General features: G+C 45.0%; 1 protein-coding gene across 4 annotated transcripts in view; it reads right to left on the minus strand.

Moving 5' to 3' along the window:
• Positions 1 to 23,976, minus strand: part of SEL1L3 (SEL1L family member 3) — a 108,342-nt gene that overhangs the window by 39,696 nt on the left and 44,670 nt on the right. For all 4 annotated transcript variants that reach the window (XM_070791244.1, XM_019962546.2, XM_070791246.1 and 1 more), the window contains exons 8-11: positions 22,900 to 23,032; positions 21,046 to 21,186; positions 8,997 to 9,208; positions 7,314 to 7,493 (exon numbers count right to left, since the gene is read on the minus strand). In XM_070791244.1, coding sequence (XP_070647345.1) covers positions 7,314 to 7,493; positions 8,997 to 9,208; positions 21,046 to 21,186; positions 22,900 to 23,032 — 666 coding nt within the window. The remainder of the gene's footprint in view (positions 1 to 7,313; positions 7,494 to 8,996; positions 9,209 to 21,045; positions 21,187 to 22,899; positions 23,033 to 23,976) is intronic.

The raw sequence follows: 23,976 nt of genomic DNA on the forward strand, positions 1-23,976 counted from the left end.
GTTGGATGTCTAACCTTGGCACAGCACCCAGAAAATAGCAACAAGTAGAATGATGATGCTGTCACCTTTGATTGAAACCATGTGCAGGGTGTTTAACAAACTTTTTTTTCACTTAATCCTCATTGCAGGACTGAGACCCAAATATCACTGCCCTCAACTGATAGGCAAAGAACTGAGGCTCACAGGGTAAAACCGTGAGCTCAAGGTCATGTTGTAGAGCAGGCCTTGGAAGCCAGGTTGACCTGTCTCCAAAGACAGGCTCTGACAGGCTCCCCAACAATGTCACCCTCTAGCGGGAAGGCCCTGGAATCCTGTCTGGGCACTGGTCTCTATCTCATTCTTCGCTAACTGCAAGGCCAATAAGTAGGCGTTTCAGCTCAGACTCCAGGGGATACTCTGTCATCTGCGATGAGCCTGGAATCGGGCAGAAGCTCAGGCAGCTCAAATAATATAATTCTCAGCTATAAGGTTTTTTTTGGTCAACTAGGGAGTTGGGTATTTGATTTGGGATTGATTTTCTTCTTTTTCTTATTTTGCTTTTTCCTTCTTAACTTTGTCATGATACTTGAATGAAAGACATAGCAATGAAGACAGAGTTTCTGTGCTGCAAGAATTTATACTCTTAGGTGCTTCTGCCACTCTCTGGCAGGGATAACATACCATAATCACCAACAAGGACTGTGTGTGCGGACCAAGTGCTTGGTCCAGATTGACTCACTGAATCTTTGCAACCTCATAAGACAGTCCCTATCAATATCCCCATTTCACACACGTGGAAAATGAGGCCCAAAAAGGTTAAGCAACTTATCTAAGTTCTTCAAACTAATGAATCAGACCCAGGACAGCCGGCTGTGAGATAGTCCTCACCCAGCCTCACCACTCTGCGAAGGACTTATGCATCTGGGAGCAAGCAGATGGGGGCGCTGGTTCATTGTCTCCCCTTATACATAACGAATTCCATCTAATAGTGTCATGGTGGTGACATCAGATGTTTCACATCACCCCCAAGGGATATGAATTCTGACTCGCCACTAACTACCTGTAGGCCTTGGGCCACTGACTTTATTTATCTGAGTCTTAGCTTCTGCATTGATAAAAATGAAGTGTAGCATGGTATCTGCTATATCAAAAGCACTCTACCTACTAGCCATTATTTTTATTAGTGCAAAAGAGTTACAAACACTCAGGTTCAAGTCTAGGCTCTACTACTTGCTTGTTGTTTGACTTTGGGCAAGTTCTTTGGCTTCTCCAAGTCTCGGTTGCCCCATTTGTAAAATGGGAACAATACCTGTACTGACCTCACAAAGTTGCAGGAGGATTGAAAGAGATTGTTTGTGAAGATCTTAGCAGAGCGTCTGGCATATGGGAAGCTCTCCAGAATGTAACTCATGTTTTAGGTCCTGAACTCATTATACCTTGTAAAAGGCTGACAGCAGTTTAGAATATTAGCCCTCCTGTTGGTGTTTGCTGTTTTGTACAGCTCAGAGCCTTACATTGTGGGGATGAATTTCTGAGAGTTTGATGCTTTTGAAGATGGAAGGGACAGATCTGAGGAGGAAGTGTCAGGGCTGGAAACATCTGAGAGCATCATGTTGTGTGTTGGGCTCCACTCAGCATACATCAGATGGATAAATTTATTCATGCTATCAACTCTGTGAGGTGAAGAGTGTCATGGCAGTCTTTACTAGTGAAAAACTGTGCAGAGACAGAGAAGCGAGTGGAATTATCCAAGATTTCACACCCTGTGAACAGCAGACCTGGGACCTGAATCCAGACAAACTGGCCTTGAAGCTACACCACAATTGCCTGCCACACCCAGGCTGGTGGTTGCATCTTTACAACTCTGGGGTCCCCACAGTGGCAACCAGCACCAGTCAGAGCCACACACCCAGGCCCTCTGTGAAAGTCAACCATCTACAAAGACATGTGATGAAGGAACAATCCCCAAAAGGGAGCAGTGTCAGACTGTTCATCCATCAAACCTTTTGAGAATAAGGAATGATGCTTCAGATGGGAAAGTGACCAATCCTGGATGAAGCTATGGTGTGGAGAAAGACCGGTGGGGGTGAGGGTTAGGGGCAGAGCTGGGGAGATGCTGGCAGGAGTCCAGAGTCCCAGACTGACCAGTTCTGGGATCTTCTGCGGATTCTGAGGGGGGAAGGGTTCTTTTTGTGCTGTTATAAAATCAAGGTCTCTAGGATGAGCAGTTCATAGCCTATACTGCAGGGTTAAGACCTGCTGACCAGGTGAGAGGAGGTCTGGTGTCCAGAGACTCTGCAGTCCTCAGACACCCCTGGACCCAGCATCAGAGAAGTCTCCACACTGTCCCTAGACTCTTCATACGCTTTGCTACCTTTCTCTTTGCTCACTTTCAGGCTACATCATGCCAGCTGTCTGCCATCAATCACAGGACAGGCAGGACAGAGCGGAGAGCAGGGAGGGGTAAGGAGGGTGAAGGACTTAGTGGACTTTGAACCTGGGGAGCAAATGCTGTTAGTGGCCCCCCATTTCCCAGAGCATCTACGTTCTCTGAAGTCGTGAAATAGAATGGCTCAGCCAGCACTCCCGGGAACTCAGCAGCCGGGCAATTTGAGTCTACACCTAAACCACCACTTCCTTCAGGTCTGGAGGAGTCACTGTGAGGAACCCAGATTTTAGGGTGTTTAAAATCAGCTACAATGTTTGGCTCCCAATGTGGGGATCTAAGTTTTCTTTGTTGAAATTTAACATTTTAGGGATTTTTAAAGTAAGAATGGAAGAATATCAAGTGTAAAGATGTAGACACAGAAGCAAGTACCCAAGATTCCCCAAATAGGGTTAAGGGGTGTTGACTGCAAGGAAGGCAGAGTTGAAAGCCAAGTGCCTAGGTGCTTGCTGTCGACAATGATCACTGGTCACATGAAAAAGTACCAGAGAGTCAACAAAACACTGTGGTCACTTTGTGTCCATTTCTGGTTGCTCTGCATTCTATCCTGGCAGTCAACAGGGAGTGCCACCTAAATTTCAAGCACAGTGCTGGGCATTGGGATCACCAACGTGAACAGACAAAGTGTTTGTCTTGGGGGGCTCCCAGTCTACTGGTGCAGCAAGTCCTCAGATCCTGTACACAGAACCCATCACTGAGTGAGGGCATGGATGTGCCTGGGTGCCCAGGTGCATGGCAAAGGGGACATCCAAGGAGAAGGTAATGTCTGAGCCCACTGTTCCAGGAGGAAGAAGGGTCAGCAGACGGGAAAAGGAGGGGTGGGCATAGAGAAAGCAAGCCAGGCAGAGGAAACCCGGCAGGGTCAGGAGATATGGACAGCCTGAGGTGACCAAAAGCTTGGCATCTCCAGAGTGGGCAGGCCAAGCAGGGACTGCTGAGAGCTGAGACTGGAGAAGCAGAGAGAAACCTGATCAAGGAATGACTCCTATGCCAAGTGATGAGCTGGACTTGGTGCTTCCGGATCAGTATTTCTCAGCACTGACTACATGTTACTACCATCTGAAGGAGTTTTAAATATACACATGCGCGTAGACATATATACCCAAACTATACGCCTGGACCCCACCCTGTCAATTTGATGAGACTATGGGGTGGAGCCAGCACAGAGGTGTTCTCTGATCCCCCGTGAGACTTTGAGGTGCAGCCAGGTTGAGAACTTCCCCTGTTGTCAGCCCCCTCTGGCCTCCATGGGAAGAACATGGAAAGGGATAAAACTGGTGACAGAAAGGCCAGTTAGGGGGTACATTTATTTGCTAGAACTGCTGTCGTAACAAAAAGCCACAGATGACACGGCTTAAAGCACAGAAATTAACTTCCTCATGCTTCTGGAGGCTGGCAGTCCAAGATCAAGAGGCTGGCAGGTTTAGTTCTTTTGTTTGTTTTGGCCATGTGGCATGTGGGATCTTAGTTCCCAGACCAGGGATCAGACCTGTGCCCTCTGCATTGGAAGCTCAGAGTCTGCCAGTGAAGTCCTGGTTTAGTTCCTTCTGAGGCCCCTTTTCCTTAACTTGTGTCGTCACATGGTCATCCCTCTGTTTCATCTTAACCTCCTCTTCTTATTAGGATACCAGTCATGCTGGATGAGGGTCACCTCATGGTTGAACGTATTCCTCTCTTCAAAGGTTCTGTCTCCTTAATGTAGGGCCCTGTTCTGAGGTACTGGTGGGGAGGGCTTCAAGCTATGGACTTAGGGGTCAATTCAAGCCATACTCAGTCCATAAGAGGAGGCCATCATAGTCACTCAGCAGAGAGATGTAAAGGACAGTTGTAGGCTGTGGCTGTATATTGGATAGGAGTGGGAGCAGAGAGAAGTTGGCGTGTAAACCTGCTGGGGATTATAACCCCAGCTAGGATGATGGGGGGATTATAACCCCAGCTAGGATGATGGGGGGATTGAAGATGACTCCCCAGTTCCTGGCATGGACAGGGGTGTCATGGGTTGAGGAGTTTGGGGGAATGGAGAGGAGGAAAGGGTGTGTTGCCTTTGTGATATGTTATTTTTGCAGATGGGGGTTTGTAAGAAAGAGCTCAGCCTGAGAGTCAGATTTCTGTGTCGTCAGTATGTGGAGGGAGGGATGTGTGAGACCCCTGGCCCTCTAGAAGGTGTAGACACAAAAGACTGAGGACCAAACCTTTCAGAAGAGCAAATTCTGAAGGGCGAAAAGGATGATAGGAACTCATTTGTGATTAAGCCACAAAAACAAACCAAAAAACAACTAGTATCTTCTTTCTCTTTGACCTGAAGTAGAATCCCTCTAAATCATATAAAAGTGACATGAAGCGAGGTTACTAACACAGAAGTGATGGGAACCACAAGTTACATAAAAAATGAAACAAAAATCCAGAGAGAAGTTACTGATGGGTCTTTGGTTTGTTAATTAGAGGTCTGGCTTTCCAGATCTCTTCATTTTTTATGTGCTGTGTGTGGGTGTGCTTGGTCATGTCTGACTCTCTGTGGCCCCATGGACTGTGGCCTGCCAGGCCCCTCTGTCCACGGAGTTTTCCAGGCAAGGATCCTGGAGTGGGTTGCCATCTCCTTCTCCAGGGGATCTTCCCGACCCAGGGATTGAACCCTTGTCTCTTGTGTCTCCTGCATCAGCAGGAGGATCCTTTACCACCGTGCCACCTGAGAAGCCCCTTGTTATGTGCTGCCGGTGAATTAATAGATCTCTCAACAAAAGGATATTTAAATCGACGTATGACACCTGCTAAAATTCTCAAGAAGCCATTAATTACACACTCTGAAGAAAATGAGCTATGATACAACTAACTGTATAATTCGTATCTGTGATTCTTAATCACACGACTTTCCAGCTGCAAGATGGATCTTCTCTATTCATCTTCTCTGGTTCTGACCAATTAAACATTTTCTTTCATAATCATAACACTTCATGGGCCAAATCTTCAAAAGAAAAGGAGCTTGTTAGCAACATACCATCTCCCCTTGCTCATTTATGCTGCATTAGAATTCCTAAAAGTATATATGTACAGGACATTATTAACACATTCAAGCTTAGCAGAACAATAACAATATTATTTGGTGGTCTGATTTTTTTATGAATGTGTTTCCAGAATAATTCTTTAAAAACTTTATAAATGAATAAACTTAAAAATTCCTGTCAAACTGAGGTCAAATTTTGCCCATAGCCTATGTATGCGGAGAGAATACAAGTTTATTCAGGAGAAATCATTATCTTCTAAAGGAATTAGAATGTCTATACAGACAGCCTTTGGGTACTTCATAGCTTGATTCATGTTTAATGTTCACTGACAGCATGTATCTCTGAGTCATTTATTTCATAACTCTACAGTGGCCACTGTAGGTTTCTTTTCCAGAAACCATTCATTCCCAATCATCAAAGCACACATTTCCTGCACTGGGGGTTTCTAAATGTAATGCAGGAGCAGCACAGGGAACAGTAAGTGGTCTGGTTCCCAGTTAGCCTGCTCTGTCTAAGATTCCACGAGCCTGACCCATCTCCCAGGCTCACCAAGCATAAGGTGAAAATCAAGAGCTTATGGCTTCAACCAGAGCCAGATCTGACCATGCAGCAACCTCCTGTCCCTGGTTGCACAAACCCAGGCACCCCAGTGGTTTATATACTATCTTTGGCAGAAGCTGAGTAGCTGAAACAGTGACTATAAAATCAGAGCTTAAAATATTTACTATCTGGCCTTATACAGAAAAACATTGTCAACCCCTGGTACAGTCTACTTGCATTTCTCAACTTAACTAGCTGAAGTGCTATGAAAAATACAAGCCGAGAGGCCAGCCACGTCACAATCTACTCCTGCTGGATGCAAATCTACATCATCTAAAGGCAGCTTTCTTTTTATTCTTACACTGTCACCTTTACTTGGGCTTCCCTGGTGGCACCAGTGGTAAAGAACCTGTCTGCCAATGCAGGAGATGTAAAGAGATATGGGTTTGATCCCTGGGTCTAGAAGATCCCCTGGAGGAGGGCATGGCAACCCACTGCAATACTCTTGCCTGGAGAATCCCATGGACAGAGAAGCTTGGCGGGCTATAGTCCATAAGGTCGAAAAGAATCGGACACAACTGAATAGACAGTGCATGCACGCATCACCTTTACCTCCAGACTTTTATTCACAATTCCTGAAACAAACCATCAGTTGGTCCAGTGTAACGCATCATGTTTTGAAGGCAGATATTAGCCACTGATTTCTTTGCCTAATGAGTCAAAAAGATAGGTGAGCCTGCAAAATGAGAGTCTGGAGTCAGTGCCCCTCATCCAGTCCTTAATCCAGGATGGATTGCCTGCTGTCAGTCACCTGGAGCCCTGTGGCTCATGTGATGGGCAGACGCTTCTCGAGGCGCTGGGCAGCAGGAACATAGGGAGGGATGGAACTCTCTTATATGTAGACTCTGCAACCCTGCTGCTTGTGACGTGTTGATAGCAGCCCTTGGCTTACTGCCCCTGCTTAATTTGACTCAATCTCCCCTGACATCTCCAGATCCTTCCAAGTCACATGCTTTTGGAACAAAGACAAAATGTCTCTGTTTCTGGTATACATGGTTTTCAAAATCAGAGCCTGTCCAGGGCTGTATCTCCCCTCCCCTTACCAGTCTTCCCACTCATGAAAAGCTCCTCATGCACAGATGTAGGATGGTCGCTGCATTCAGCCTGAGAGCACAGTGAGGAAATATGAATTGGAGATTATGAGAGGGCTTCTCTTTGCATGGGATTATGCTTGCACTCTGAAGGCCAGTGAATAAACCAGCCACAGAGGCAGACACTTTGTAAAATTGTTCAGGAAGCCCTAGTAGGCAGGGCCATAACCACTCCCACCCATTCCTCTCTTGTACCTGATCTCCTTGGAGCGTGTGCTGGTCAAGGGGTGTCTTGGTGGCGATATTGCTGTAGTAGGCATAGGACAACTCCCAGTCCAGGGGGTAGTTATCAATACCCTGGTAATGCTTGTACCCAAGATTCATCGAAGACAGCCTTTCACTGCCCTGGCCTCCAACCAAACTATACAACATGCCCTGTTAGAAAGAAACGGACAGTGTTCACAAGATTACAGAAAAGGGTGGTAAAATTCTAACACAGAAAGGTCATCTGGACCCACCCCTATAATATGAGCTTAGTCATTCTGGAAAGAAGTTAATAGGCCTTTTAAGAAAAACTTCAGATAGGACTTCCTTGGTGGCCCAGTAGTTAAGACTCTGTACTCCCAAAGCAGGGTGCATGGGCTCTATCCCTGGTTGGGGAACTAAGATCCTGCGTGCCACACTGCATGGCCAAAAAACAAAAAACATGAAAAATTTCAGAAAAGTCACAAGAGCTTTCTCGTGATTATCTGTCCTCAAAGTCTAATAGCTGAAAATTCCTTTGTTCTTCCCTCAGTGAAGACAGGGTCTTCCCCTGAATTATCTCACAGCATCTCTTCGTGTATCCACCAACTGTTCTAAGGATGCTGGCTACATCACTTCAGCTACATCATCTGTGCCCGATGATCTGAATGGTGGGCCACATTCCAACTTCACATTCTCAGAATGTTAGTGTTGGGAAGGGTCCTTAGAGATCGACTGGTCCAACCACCTCATTTCAGAGTGAAGGAAATAGAGGCTCAGAAAGTTGAAGTCATATGTCTTTGGTCAACCAGTCGTTTTGTGGCAGAAACAGGGCTCAAGTCTTCTACTCTATACACTCAATGGGAACTGCCTCAGGGACTTAGGAAAGCACGCCATCAGTCATGAGCTGCTACAGCCAGAGACGCACATAAAGAAATCAAGTGAAAGAAACGTGGAGCCACCTGGGAGGGTCTAAACAGTCTGAGTGTCTTCAAATCCAGGATAAACAATCCTGGGTGCAAATACAAAAACTCTGTGATCAGGGATTATTTAGCAGCACTTATAAAAGTGCAATTCCAGATGTTAAGCAAGTTGCATATGAAATTTGGATTCAACACCATAAACAAAACAGTCTAGTATGACTTTTGTTTTAATGGTGTGCAGTTCGCTCAGTCGTGTCCAACTCTCTTTGTCACCCCATAGACTGTAGCCCTCCAGGCTCCTCTGTCCATGGAATTCTCCAGGCAAGAATACTGGAGTGGGTTGCCATTTCCTTCTCCTGTTTAATGGTAGAAGGCTGAATGTGACAATTCTTTGCTTAGAGGTCTAAATGATTCCACTAAGCTAAAAAGTCATATGGGATGATGGGTCCACAGCCAGAATAGTTACAAGAATTGGGTAAGAGGCACCTGTTCTTGAAGGACTAGGATTTTGATAAGCCCTGCACAAACTATTCCTGAGTATATCAATCGTATCCCCATGCTGTGTCCAGAAATGGATAAAGTGCACTTCTTCATTCACTGCCAGCAGAGGATCCCGTATTTAACACAGTCCTAAGCTGTTTTTCTTGAGTGTAAAGATTTTAAAAGACTCCAGGGAGCATGAACATGTCCAGTTCCACCTGGGGCACAAGAGCCTTACCCTGCAAATACAATCTAGGTGACGGATATTCCTGCGATGCATGAAATACTCTACCTGCAGCTGATCCCGAGGTACAGTTAATCCAGTTTCATAAAAGACTGCGAGGTAGTAGGATGCTTTATGGTATCCACAGCAGCTGGCATCCATCAGAAAGGGGACGATGGAGCTAATTTGGTGAAGGCCATCAACACTGGAGAGTCTCTTTACAGCCTTCTCGAATATCCGCCCACCGATGTCTAATACAGATTCATTTTGGTTCCTCGGCACTGTAAATAACACAATTCACAGCACACACAATTAACTACCATGGGATCGACATGGCTTTAAAAAGAATTGGGAAGAGCCAATTAAATCACCTGAGTTATTAATATTTCTGGTCCTGCAGTGCCTTGAAATATACCACCTTCCCGGGAAGTAAATCAAACCCGTTGGGGATGCCAGGGTGTCATTCTGTAAATAGCTTTTCCTTTGGCACTAAATGACAGCCTAGTATCCTGGGGGAGAGGATGTGCTTTCTACAGCTGAGAGAATGCCTCAAGAGAATAATCTACTCAGTGTAACTCACACCAAGTTAGGACCACCGAAACTGCCAGAGAGATTTTTTTTCCCCTCTAAGACTCTGAAGGAGAGTGTGTTTTATCTCAGAAATAGATCCTAGGTGCTGCTGTAAAAAGTTGAGCACAAGAACCTTATTTTGAGATGCCTTCTTATCATCTTTTGCCTCCGGTTTTCCTTGTGGGTTTCTAAATACAACAAAAAGAATGTCAACTTTTATTGAAGGCTTATGAAATGCCCAATACTGGGTTGAATCCCTTATGCAAATTATATCATGTAAGCCAAACAATTTTAGGAGGTAGGTACTTAATTAGGGTCTTCATTTTTCAGATGAGGAGACTGAAGTCTGGAGAAGTCAACTAACTTGTCTAAAGTTACAAAAGCTGGCAAGTGGCTGAGCCAAGCCTAGAATCCAGCTTGGTAGGTCACAGGAAAAGATTCCTATTCACTGTGCTTCAGCTTCTTCCTGATAATAGGCAACCAGGTATCTTAATAAGTACCTTACTGCCGTGGGTAGAGATCTCTCTATACAATCGCTTTAAGCTATGGCGCTTCCTTTCACCTAATCCTCCCATAAATTGATAAACTAAGTCCAAACGGACAAGTTATAAGGCCTTATAATCTGTCACAGTCCCTTAAAGTCTATCTACATTATTCATCTCTCATTTATTAATCAGCTAGCGAATGTTTACAGTTCTACTCTGTGTATCTACTGGATGCTGTGTTACAAAAAGCCACATAGGATTGCACAGGTACTACTTCCATTTAAAGAGATGCAGTCAACTTATTTAAAATGAAAATTTTCTCCCCTGAGAATTATGTCCAACAGTTTTCTTTGATCTTCTTCAATCTGTCCCACATTAAAATGTTACTAACAACTTCCAGGAGGCAACGAGAGACTCATTCTATCAGCACTCCACCAAAGTAATGCGGGAGACCTGGGTTTGACCTCTGGGTTGGGAAGATCCCCTGGAGAAGGGAAAGGCCACCCACTCCAGTATTCTGGCCTGGAGAATTCCATGGACTGTAGAGTCCATGGGGTTGCAAACAGTCAGACACGACTGAGCGACTTTCACAAAAAATTCACAAAAGGCATGAACAGAGATAAGTTTCCAATGTGGGAAACCTCTCGCTGAAGGATTTGAGATTGGACTGAAGGGCAGGCCATTGGCAGAGGTTGATGCCTCTGCCTTGGCATCACAGAAGCCAGCGGAATCCAACGGATGAAACTGTGAGACCCACGCCATTGATTATGAGCTGGTGCCTATCCCTTTGAGCACATAGGCAGTTGGCTGCCCCTGTCAGGGAGGCACGTGCCTTCACTTGCTAAACTGTGGGAAAGGTACCCGCCCTCCACCTCCACTCAGCACTAAGGTAGTCCTATCTCCTGGCTCCTGAAACTCCTCACCCTCACCCTCTTCAACTTGTTCAGAGGCAGCACCTTGGATCTGCTTTTACTCTCTCCATCCCAAGAGGTAAGTGCTGAAAGAACCACCTCACTGAACAAGTGGACTTTGCTCATCCTTCTGTATTTTTTTTAAATTCCTAAAGAAATAGCTGCTTATTATTAAAAAAAAAAAGACTCAATGTAGGTTTATATAAAATAAAAAGTCCTCTCTTTCCCAATCGTTCTTTAATTGTGAAGGAAAACTATTGAAAGTTTGGTGTATGTACTTCTAGACTTTTCCTCATCATAGATAATTCATTATACATCTATCTGCCTATATACATACATATTTTCCTTCTGAAAAGCTCCTATAGATTCAAACTCTCAACTTTTTTCCCTTATGAATATTTTCATTGAAATTAGTTTAACATTCTGTTAGTATCAGCTGTAGAACAAAATGACTCATACATATTCTTGTTCAGATTCTTTTCCATTATAGGTTATTACAAGATATTGAGTCAAGTTCCCTATGCTTATCTGTCAATTTTCTTTTTATATTAAGAGCATACCACAAATACCTGTCCACAGCAGTCAGAAGCTTATTCTTCTTCCTAAACTTTTAATAGTATTGCAGTCTATAGCAGTGCTGTTCTTCCAACCAGTTTCCTATTTTTAGCCTCTTGGTTTGCTTCCAGTGGTTTGGCTATAACCAACAACATGCCAGTGAACGTCCTTGAACATTTTCCTCTGCTCATCTGTTGGGATGGATCTGAATAATAACCCCCTTTTCCACCAGGAGTCTGGGGCTCTTCTTTTGAATTTTCCCTCTGCAGAGCTGAGAGAATTCCATCCTGTCCAACCATTAGACAGGGGGAGAACCGACTGCAGTGATTCAGTGTGTACTGCAGCACTCAGCTGGAGTTGCAAAATAAACCCTACCCCTACTTGCTCTTATATTTACTTTTAAATACATGCTCATCCCCAACGCCCCTTTGTGCACACTCAGAGCAAAGCAATATTACCATTTTGTTAACGATTCATTCTGGCCTTACCTGCTTTGCCAAACACATAACTAAGATGATGAGTTTTGCCTGAATACCCACGGACATGGGCTTTGGGGACTCAAAGGAGAGAAGAGACTCCAAACTAAATGAAGCTCCAAATGAAACACTTGCCCTGCTGACATCTGGCACAGAACCCCAGAAATCATTTGCAGGATTGTCCCAGAAGCACGGATTGCTGGAGAATAACAATCAGGAGAGAGAACCTTCACAAAGTTCAAATCCTCAGCAAGTGCACACACAGAAAAAAAAAAATGCAGACTGAAACGAAGGCAGGTGGAAAAGCCTTCATTATTTCTTTTACCTATTAAAATTCTTAACTCCCCCCAAACATTACCAATCGGTGCTTTCTCTACAAAAGAATCTAGACAGTTTTCTGCTCTTGTGGATATAATAATAAAATAATAATACATCTAAAGGAAAACTGCTCATTTTGCACATTTTTTAAAGTTTGCATTTCAAATGTGGCACAAAATCAAAGCTCTGATGTCACTGGTGATATTGTAAAACCGGCTATCTAAAAATACATTTAATGAGACTGTTAATTTCACCCATCTGGTTTAGCATATGCATTTTTTCTAGTGGATCTGTAACTAAAAAACATGCCTTGTTTATGGAGATTAATGGAGTAATGAAAAACAAACAAACAAAATAGAAGTGGAGCCACTTTCCCATTTTTCTTTCTTCCTACAAGAGAGGCTAAGGAAACAAAAGCCACCGCCACCGTTAATTAACTCTCACTCTCTTCCCGGGAGCACAGTATTGTTTATTTTGCTCTTTTTTCTTTTTTCCAGCAATACCATAAGGTCACCATTTGTGCGCTCGTCATTAAAAGAGGCAAAAAGCAGAAAACGAGAAAGTAGCCACGTACTGAAGGAGCTGAAGCCATATCTGATGGAAAATTTGGGAGAAAAAGGCAGGCTTATTTATTCCTTCTGAGGGGAAAAAGACACATTAAGAAAGTCATTTTTTATTTCAACCTTCTGAAAGCTATAATGTATCCATAAAAGTTTGAAAAGGGGGGAAAAACATGGAAGGAGAACATATCATTTAACCAGAAAAGGACAGATCTTCACCAAGTTTTACTAGTTTTTTTTTTTTAATAGCACATCTCTCATTTGCATTTGCATTTGATGAGCCCCACAGGGTTCCTGAGGCTCAAAGAGGTGGCTTATTTCTCTCCCCGAAATAAACTATTTGTACTTTTCTGTCCTGTGTAGATTTTCTGACTTTATACATGTCATTTCTCTTCCTCCCTCCTCTTCTCCCCACTCCTTCCTTCTTTTTATCTCTTTCTCTGTGTGTATTTTTTAAAAACTATAATGTATAATTCCTTGAATTAAAAAAATAAGATAGGGGCCCTTTAATGAAAAACAGCAAAGATAGCTCTTAAATTCCAGAGTATCCTGGAATTGCTAAATAACACCATTGTGTTTCTACTCTTTTCATGCTCTGCTTTTTAGTCTCCAGATAAACACTGCAAAAATATGAAGAGTTGGGGGGCTTCCCTGGTAGCTCAGACAGTAAAGAATCTGCCTGCAAGGTGGGAGATGCGGGTTTGATCCCTGGGTCGAGAAGATCCCCTGGAGAAGGGCATGGCAACCCACTCCGGTATTCCTGCCTGGAGAATCCCCATGGACAGAGGAGTCTGAGGGGCTACAGTCAATGGGGTTGCAAAGAGTCAGACACGACTGACTGACTGACACTTTCAGGAACAAGCTAGAGTGCCGTCAGTGCCGCCAGCACCCCTCTGCACATTGGAAGGAGGAACCGTGTCTCCTGCACTCCACTCTCTGAAGCCTGGGGCAGTCGCCAGGCAGTGGTCCTGCAGGAACAATGCAGATGGCGTCAGCCCCAGGATGCGAGCCCAGCCTCAGACCCGGCCTCCCCCTGAGGACCAAGGAGGCCCCCTGAGGCAGAACTCAGCCTCTATGTAGCCACAGTCACCAGCTCTCGAGGGCTCAGGGGTGCCCATTCTGGCATGAAAAGAAGAAAGGGAGTCACCAGTTCTGGCCTCGGGGCGTATGTCTGGAGGGCGTGCTGGCCGCTCACCTGGCCCTCCCTGGCCGGGGAGTCCCCTGCACCTAGGCCTTGTGTCCTTCCTCACTCCTTCCTACCATGAGCAGTTCTCTGACCCAGAGCCCTCACCTGGCTCTGCCATCCCGGCAGCCTCTTACCAGCCAGTCCCCACCATCTCTCTTCCCTGATTCCAGAGCCCCATTCCAAGGGTTTCTGAATTCAAAGGGTTCCGTTTTGTCAAGAAAGGTGTGAGAGGAGAATGAAAGAAGTAGCCAGCATACCTCTTCAAGGATGAAAAGGTGTGCACACTGAAATACTACCAGCCTAGCATTAGAAACAGCTAATAGGTGATTCTATGCTCTGACAAGAGCCATTTTCCCAGAGAATTGGAGCTTCCCCAGAAAACAGCACAGAGCAATTAGAATGGTCCCCCTGAAGTCTTGAACATGGGGTCTTGGTCGGATGTCCCCCAGAGCCTGGACTTCAGGACAGAATAGCACAGGAGCATTCCCAGACCACACGAGGGAATGAGGATGCAGAGCAGTGGCCCAGGAATGCCGGGAGGTGGAAAGGGTTGGCTGCTACATCTGTATGCATCGCAGCTGGGTGCCCCAGGAGCACTGCCATCTTAACTCAAAGGCATGCTGACTCCAGGAGGTGAGGAACAAGTCCTGTGCTGCTTCAGAGGGGGAACTACCAGTGGGGATAGCTGCATTTTATATCAGGTTAGCACATCAGCTGTCACCATGTAAGAAGACTCCCACCTCCACACCCCCTGGCACTTGGCAGACAGCAGTGTGTGGGTGGGTCTACGCTTCTCATTACAGTCACCCCAGGGCCCAGCGCCATGCTGGGAGGTTCTCAGTACACGGGTGCCAAGTTGGGTCTGCATGAACCTTCGGGCAGTTTCACATCCAGGCACCTGTATTACCTGAGCAACAAGGTTACAGATATATGGAGGCAAGACCCCTGAGGGCTGTATTTCGGGTATTCTTTTGCAATGCATGTGCATAGTCTAAGAAGGATACTGGTCTACTTGTGCTGACAGGCAAGAGTTGGAAGACAGCATTCTGTCTGACCTGGGAAACAGGGCAGTGTTTTCAGGGCCAGGATGTCACCTCCTGAGGGGGAAGCAGACTAAAAATGTGTGAGAGAAATAAGAAAAATGTAGAGAAAAGGCAAATAAGCCATAGACTCCATCAGTCTGGATTGCTATAATGGCTTGGCTTTGAACTTGCATCTCCTGGAAGTCCAACTCCCTGTTCTCTCACACCCCTAAAAGATGTTTTTAGTACTTACAATGAGATCACTTATTAATTTGGAGTGCGTTTAGTGACTCAACAAATACTTACTGAGGGTCTTCAAAGAAAGCCTAGATTTGAAGACATCTGAGTGCTGCTGTGGAACTAGACAGGAAAGTCAATATTGTAACTTGGTAAGATGGGTACTGATAAGGGAAAACCTACACAATGGCAAGGAGGGTGGGGGAGATGGAGCCGACTGCCTTAGGGGACAGGAACGATGATGTGAAGAGGCTGTTTGTGTTGGAACTTGAAGCCTTCTTGCAAGGCAGGCAAGCTGAGGAGCACAGGTGGCTGAGATGTGTTCTTTGTGGGGACTGGTGCAGAAATGCACTCTATCAGGTCATGTGGAAGAAGGACTGATAACTAAGCAGCTAACCTATGTCCAGCATCATTGCACACCCTGCGAAGTAATTGGAAGTGTCAGTGGGATACTTACACCTCTCGCATCACCCTGGACAAGCTTGCAGTCAAGCAAGTAATGGAGACACACAGAGGATCAAGGACACGTGTCTCAAGGCAGATGAGATGAGCTTTACGTGGGCGACTCTGTCTCTTAGGTCCATAAGTTACCTTTCTGTCCATGGATCTCTTTCATAGACACCATCACTTTATGAGAGTATTGCATTCTTCATTCCTATGAAACTAGACTTACCCTAGCAAATAAATTACAAATTATACCTCACACCTATGAAAATGGCTACCATCAAAACCCCAGAGAATCACAAGTGTTGGTGAGAACATGGAAAAATTGGAATCCTTGTACACTGTTGACAGGATTGTAAGATGGTGCAGCCCTTATGGAAAACAGGATAATGGTTCCTCGAAAGGTTAAATGTAGAATCATCATATGATCCAGCAAGCCCACCTCTCAGTATACAGCCTAAAGGATTGAAAGCCAAGTCCTCAAGAGATACTTGTACATTACATTCAAAGCAGCACTGTTTAAAATAGTGCACTTTTTTGGGTTGGGGGAAGCAACCCAAGTGTCCATCCATAGATGAATGAATGAAAAAAATGTGATCTAGACATGCAATAGAATATTATTCAGCCTTAAACAGGAAGGCTATTCTGACAGAGGCCACAGCATGGGCAAACCTTGAGGATTTTATGTTAAGTGAGATAAGCCAGTCACACGAGAACAAATACCGTATGATTCCACTCATATGTGGTCTCGAAGAATCAAATGCATGGGCAAAGAAAGCAGAACGGTGGCCACCAGGGCGCGGGGTGGGGAACTGTGGTCTAAAGGAGTATACTAGTAGTGTTCGTCGCTCAGTCATGTCTGACTCTTTGCGACCCCATGGACTGTTGCCCACCAGGCTCCTTTGTCCATGGAATTCTCCAGACAAGAACACTGGAGTGGGTTGCCATTCCCTTCTCCAGGGGAATCTTCCCAACCCAGGGATCAAACCCAGGTCTCTTGCATTGCAGGCAGATTCTTTACTCTGAGCTACTAGGGAAGCCCCTCTAAATGAGTACACAGTTTCAGTTTTGCAAGATGAGAAAGTTCTAGAATCTTTTGTGCAACAATGTGAACGTACTTAACACTACTGATGGTGGTGGCTGTTTAGTTGCTAAGTCGTGTCCAACTCTTATGACCCCATGGACTGTAGCCTGCCAGGCTCCTCTGTCCATGGCATTCTCCAGGCAAGAATACTGGAGTGGGTTGCCATTTCCTTCTCCATGGGATCTTCCCAACCCATGGATCGAACCTGGATGTCCTGCATTGCAGGCAGATTCTCTACCAACTGAGCTACGAGGGAAGCCCTTACACTTAAAAATGGTGATGACGGGGAATTTTAAATTATGTGCATTTTACCATAAAAATTTTTTTAATTACAGTCCTTAAAGAATGATAGTGTGAATACTTGATTTTCTCTTCTGTAGTAGAAAAGTAGAGCTCAATCTTTTGGGAACAGCTAGGAGGTGGTGACCACTCCTGACCTCCCTGGACAGAAAGCAGAGGACACTCCAACTGATTGTGAGGAAGCACAAGCTCCCAGCTCTGTACCCCATGAACTGTTCCCATGGCTCCTTTGAAGTGATGATCCATCTAAAATCATATGGTGTCGGTGTTGGGGGATACACTCACATCTGAAGTGTGCACGTACAGCAGCCTGGCAATGGAGTTGGCGGTGTATGTGAGGCAATGCTGCCAAGAAAATGGTGAGTCTGTCACAAAGAATGAGCAATTGCAGGCCATTGTCTGTTGCTGTCATATGTATTTTTTAACGCCAGGAAAAAAATAATTCCACCAATTAATTCTATTTGTGGGAACTATGGGAGCTGCTGTTTTTCTTTGCATTTAACCTAAGTCACTCTCACTCAAAACATGGCCCCATCTTTGTTCTATCCTGGCTCATGAGGGCCACTTGGTCAGTACTTGTCTAGGGAATGAATGAATGGAAGGTTGTGATACAAGTGACTTAAGTTATTCACACAGTTGCATTCCTTTATCTGTGCTACTGCACCTGCCTGGTTCCTACATCAAGAATTTTGAGCAGTCAACATCTGATCCTTGAGTCTGTTCTTGTAGCTTATCTCAGATATGAGAAATGCAATCTCATGAGGATATTCTAGAAAAGTCTATTTGTCAACAGGACGACACAGCTCAGGCTGACAGCCAAAGACATGATACAAACATAGGTCCTCTTGACTGGAGTTGTCCAAAGCACTCCAAAGCCAGCTAGACAACCACAGCAGGATAAACTTGGGAGAAAAGGTATGTGAGGAAGTGGGAAGAGAAACATAGTCACACCAGTCTGACTACTTTTCTTCCTATAGGGCCAGAGTAAAGATATGCAAATAATCTTTAATTATTATTTTTTTTTACCCTCAACTTACAACATCAAATTTTCTTCATTGTCTCAGGATTGTTAGAAACTGGGCACAATGTGTGACACCAGTCTCTCTCTAGGATTAGGCAGGCAGAGTATCTCGTTGACTATAATTGCCCCAAGTAAGGGCAGGGTGCCAGGCAGAGATGAATTTTAAGGAGGGGTGTAGGCCCTACCTTTGCAGACGGCTCCCAGTTCCCACAGACGGGACAACGTAAGCTAGACGTACAGGGGCTGACAGAACGGGGGTCTGAGGTTGGTTCTGGAGATCTGCCTGCCCTATCTGCCCCCATCCTTGTCCCACTTGCTCCTGCGCCTCAGGAAGTGGCAGGGAGAGGCGGGATGCAGGTGGCCCCGTGCCTGGGGAGGCAGAGGCCCCTCAGGGTATGCTCACTGGTGTTGATGTAAGCAGACTTGGCACCAGCAGGACCCACCTGGCTGGCTGGGCACCAGCAGTGAGGCTCGAAGCGGCAAACCCAGCTTTGTGCCCCCTCTCCCCCCAGGCATGGGGCAGCTGCACGCGTTTCTGAGCTGCCACGTGGCAGCTCCCCAGCACCGCAGCCCATCAAGTCTCAAGGTTCGGGGGCTCATGATTTGGGTTTTTAATGAGCTCCCTTTCTAGGCCTCCACGGAGGATAAATTCATTTCACATTCTTTAAACGAAACTTCTGAGCTGTAAAAATAACACAAAAACATTCTTTATTGAGAGTATTTGCTTTAAAAAGAATGTTTTGTGAAAAATGATTCATTCCTGCTCCCAATCAGCAAAACTATATTTAAACATATCCAAAATCTCATGAAACTAGTTTTCAGGTGGATGTTGTCTTCGCCATTTAGCCTACACCTTCCAACATGCATCTCCTTCTTCTGTGCACCCAACTCGGGGGGCAACTCCACCATCTTCCAGAAGACCCATGAAGACCGGGTAATAACAGATTAACATGTACACAGCAGCAATGACTCTCAACTGGGGGCAGTTTGGCCTCCTGGGGGACACTTGGCAATGTCTGGGGACATTTTTGGTTGTTACACTTGAGGGGGGGGGCGGGGGCATGGGAGGAGACAGAGTGCCACTGATATCTAGTGGGTAGAGATCAGAAATGCAGCTAATCATCCTATAATGCACAGGACGGACCCTTCACAACAAAGAATTATCCAGTCCCGAACATCCGCAGTGCCAAGATTAAGAAATGCTGTATACGTAGCGTTTACTAAGTGCCAATACTCTAAGTATAAATTCATTTAAACCAGCAAACACTAGCGGAGACAGACTCCTGTTTGTCATCCCCATTTTGCAGATGAGGAAACTAAGGCTCAGAGAAATGAAGTGGCTTGCCTAAGATCACACAGCTAGAAAGTACTAAGTTAAAATTGGATCCAGGGGCTCCCCTGGTGGCTCAGTAGTAAAGAATCTACCTGACAATGCAGGAGACATGGGTTTGATCCCTGATCCAGAAAGATTCCACAAGCCCCGGAGCAACTAAGCCTATGCACCACAACTACTGAGCCTGCACTCTGGAGCCTGGGAGTCGCACCCATGAAGCCTGTGTGCTCTAGAGCCCATGCTCTGCAACAAGAGAAGCCACTGCCAAGGAGAAGCCTGCACACTGCATCTAGAGAGTAGCCCCCAGTCACCACAACTAGAGAAAAGCTTGTGCAGCAACGAAGACCCAGCACGGCCAAAAATAAATATTAATAAATAAAATTAGGGAAAAAATCAATCCCAGTGTCATTTCCTCCAGGAAGCCTACCCTGAACACCCTAGACTTCTAAGTAGAACTGACCACTCCCTTTGTGCAGTTGCCAATTACTCCCATAGCTTTTATTTTTAAAAATACATTACAATTTTTCTTTGCTTTCAAGTCCGTCCTTCACAGGCAGAAACCTTGAATTATTTTACTTAACTCTGCAGTCTAGCCAAGTAACTGAGCAGTCACTCAGCAAATATCAAATGAACCAAAGATGAAATATCTTTTATGGTTTGAATTCTTTCAAGATGGGGTGAGGGTGAGTCACTATCTGCAAAGAGAATCTATTCCACTGGACGCTCCCATTTTTAGAAAGTTTTTAAGCGAAGCAGAAATCAGTTTCTGCATTGCCTTGCCTCAAGGATCTGATCGTACACCTAGGAACACCACAGGCTCTCACCAGTCGCTAAAATAGTTCTCATTACCCTCCTTATCATTTCCTTCCCCAGGCTGCACACCTCCAGCTTCTCTCCTCTTCCCAACAGACACTGTTTCCTGATCCCTCAGAGTTTAACAGTGTGTACTTAATTACTATGCAAACCATAATGGCAATGGACTTAAGCTGGCCACATTTGAGAAATACACACAGACTCCTGGAAGCTGCTTGAAAATACTTCAAGTCAGGGGGTCTCAAGTTCAAGTGCCCAAGGGCCCAGGCAGGTGAGATCCATGACAGAGTTAGACAGGAAGTGCTCAACTAGAGGCAGGAGGGGCTGCAGATGGACAAAACCTGTCTGTGCCAACCACTCACCTCTGAGCTTGCTGCCACTCAGGAATTGAGGCCCAGCATCACCAGATCTTTGGATATTTTGACAAAAGCTAGAAATCTGTGTTTTTATATGTTTTTAGAAACTGGTAACTAATTTTTTAAAAATTGACAACAATGTATATGCCAGAGCAACCACATTTGGGGGTCAGGTCTGGCTGTCGGCTCTTTGTTTTTGGCCTTGGCTTTACATAAAGACTTGCTCAAGTGATTCCTAAATTTAAGTTTTTCTATTTAGTGTCACAAATGTGCACAGGTATATTGAGAGTGGTGGACATACAAGGGCAGAATTTAAATTTGAAATTAAGCTAGAACACTAGTGTTAAAAATAACTTCAAGGCATAAATCACTAAAGAAGGTGAGGGAAAGCAGAAAAACAGGGACCTTTCTAACCAATGTCCAAAGACAAGGCATGGACTCAATTACCTGTCACCAAACTCAGCTCCAACAAGGCCTGGAACAAACTTCGATGCTTGGCTCTCAGCTCCTTCTCCCAGGGGAAGGCTCTGCACATCGAGGGCCGTCCGTATCTGAGTTTCAGGTCCAGGTAGGAATTTCGGAGGTTGCCTATAGGAAAGGTAAGCCCCAGGTACCGTTAGGGGGAAGGGCTTGCTCCCTAAATCCCTTCCTCTAAGATGAACCAGAAATAGGCGTCAGACTTAAGCTTACTGGATATTGGTTTGGATACATCAGGGATTTGAAATTGGCTATGATGCCTCTGCCTCGAGGTCACAGATTCAAAGCCTCGTCCAAGGGAAGTGTGCCAAAGTTGCTGATAGCTGTTGAATAATTCTATGGAATGAGCAGCTGGCCTCGGACGGGTCCCCAAGAGGCCAATATCTAGGCCATTTTGTTGGCAGTGTGAGTCGAGGAGCAAAGCCCAGGGACCCCAGGGAATTGAGGCAGCAGAAGACGTTAAAATAAGTCCTCCCAATGCCACCACACAGATCAGCATGCAAGAACGGCCTTCTGACTCCGGGTATCTCTCCTGAAATTACATCAGCTATCAAAATCAGTTTCTTTCCTGTTTGGGATATTACTATTCTATATATCTTCCCCCTCTTCTGACAGCATCATATTTTCTGGATGATTCAGCGGTGAAAGCGGCAGCTGGGGGACTAGTAGAGCCTATTCTTAAATTAAATTGCAGAAGTGCTGCCTTTCCACACTTACCTATCATCATCTCTAATCACTTCCCAGGACCATTTTATGTGAACCCTATCAGAATGGGGTATTGTGCAAGAGGCATCTATCCCTCCATGGCCTGAAATGGGAAGTTCAGCTCTGGGGATGGTGCGATATCTTGGCGGGACTAAAATACTCAATTTGCTTTTGCTGATGGCAAAGGTCCCACAGGAATTTCTCTTCCAGAAGGAACATATGTGACTAACTCCAGTGCCACCATACCATGCAAGAAGATCTATAGCCAGAGAAATTTGTAAGTGCTAGGTCCAAGCTGGAACGTTGGAAGACAAAACAAGTTTTATAACAGGTACACCCTCCATATGAATGAAAGGATGTCCATGCAAATATGGGCAGGCATGGAAATACTCTATTTGAAATTCATTCCTTCTGTTGAAAAATTACCAATATCTTCCAGAATGAGTCAATTCAAGGATTTAAAAAAAATAAAACCCAGACCTTAACAACAAAGCCATTGTTCAACATTTCTGAAAGCTAATATTCAGATATTAATGGCCCAAGACAAAAGTGCACCGATGGGGAAACATTTCTAATGATTAATTTATTTTCCAAATCATTTTTATTTTCTTAGACTGGCCTAAGATCGCATTATGGATGGGAATAATATAATTTGAGGCTCAAAACACTCTCATTTATATTCTTAAACTAAATTACAGCTGCTTGAAGCTATGAGGCAGCCTTGGGTTCCTGCTGAGTGTTGGTCTTGTTGGGATCTAGGTAGAAGGCACACTTTCATTTGCATCAACCTATGTGAGGTCATAGTTGTCCCCACTGATCAAGTCACATGTGTTCTATTTCAGCCTCCTGAGGAAGAAGCCTTCTCAGGCTCAGATGGTAAAGAATCCACCTGTAATGAGGGAGACCTGGGTTCGATCCCTGGGTCAGGAAGATACCCTGGAGAAGGGAATGACAACCCACTCCAGTATTCTTGCCTGGAGAATCCCTGGCAGGCCCCAATCCACAGAGTCACAAAGAGTCAGACATGACTGAGTGACTAACACACTCACGGAAAGAAGCTAAACATGTTGATACAAATGCCCAGAGCTAAAGCTTGCTCTCCTTAAGTTCAGTACTTACATGCTTCCTGCCTCCTGTCCCCCTGCTGCGCCGTGGATGTGTACACAGACACTATTTCCTGAACTTCTGCACACCTTTCGTAATAGAACTTGATTTGTTGAGAAAGTTGCTTCTCAAGGAGGGGGTTGAAAATCTACAAAAGGGCAAGAGAACGAAAGGAACAACACTGTCATCAAACGCCCATGGATACCTATGCTAGATTTCCTTCTCCCAATGATAGCCCCAATTTGGCTTGTTTGTACACAGATCGTCCTCTCTGGATTCTCAAAAGAAAGGTGTTACTAGGAATTTAAGGGCATACCAGCTCTGATCGCTTCCCTCTGGCTTCTTTTTGTAGCATCTTCTCGTCTGCAGAGTTTCTTCAATGTTAGGATTTCCCAGAGACCAGATCTCCATGCTCTCTTCTTCCCCACTGCTGCATTCTATCCCCAGAGATCACATTCATCTCCCCAGAGTTCCCAAAAGTCACCAAGTCTAACCGTGGTGCACCTGCTCCCTGGCAGCCCTCCTCTCCTTTTCTTCAGCTTGGAAGGCTCCTGCTCAACTTCTAAGAGTTAGATCCAAGGTCATCACTTCAGGGCTGCCTCCCTAGCAGCCCACCCTCCTTCACACGAGTACCCAAGCAGATGAGCCTGCCTCAGCACTCCCAAACACCGTGCTCACGTCTGAATGAAAGCATGGACCCCATTCTTTCATGACTTAACTGTTTAAGACCCAGGCAGGGAGCTCCTCAAGACCAGAGGTCTTATCTCAACTCAGTGGTTTTCAAAATGCGGGTTGCAACCCGTTATCAGAGGGTCATGACATTATTTCAGTGGTTTGTAACCAGCAGTGATTTTGTTTTTTATGAAGCAGAATACAAAATATCATTGTACACTGAACATAACAAGGGTCTGTGTTCTTAGTAAAATTCTTCTTTCAGTTTTGTGTTTATCCATTTATGTGTGTGTATGTACGTGCATATATATATGTGTGTAGGTACTGCATATGTATGAATATGTATATACTGCTCATGCTTTTAAAATGGATTTTTTTTTTATTGTAGATCACCTTCAAAAAAAAGTTTGAAAGTCACCA

The sequence above is a fragment of the Bos indicus genome, chromosome 6, assembly GCF_029378745.1.
Source record: "Bos indicus isolate NIAB-ARS_2022 breed Sahiwal x Tharparkar chromosome 6, NIAB-ARS_B.indTharparkar_mat_pri_1.0, whole genome shotgun sequence".
NCBI classification, from domain to species: Eukaryota; Metazoa; Chordata; class Mammalia; order Artiodactyla; family Bovidae; genus Bos; species Bos indicus.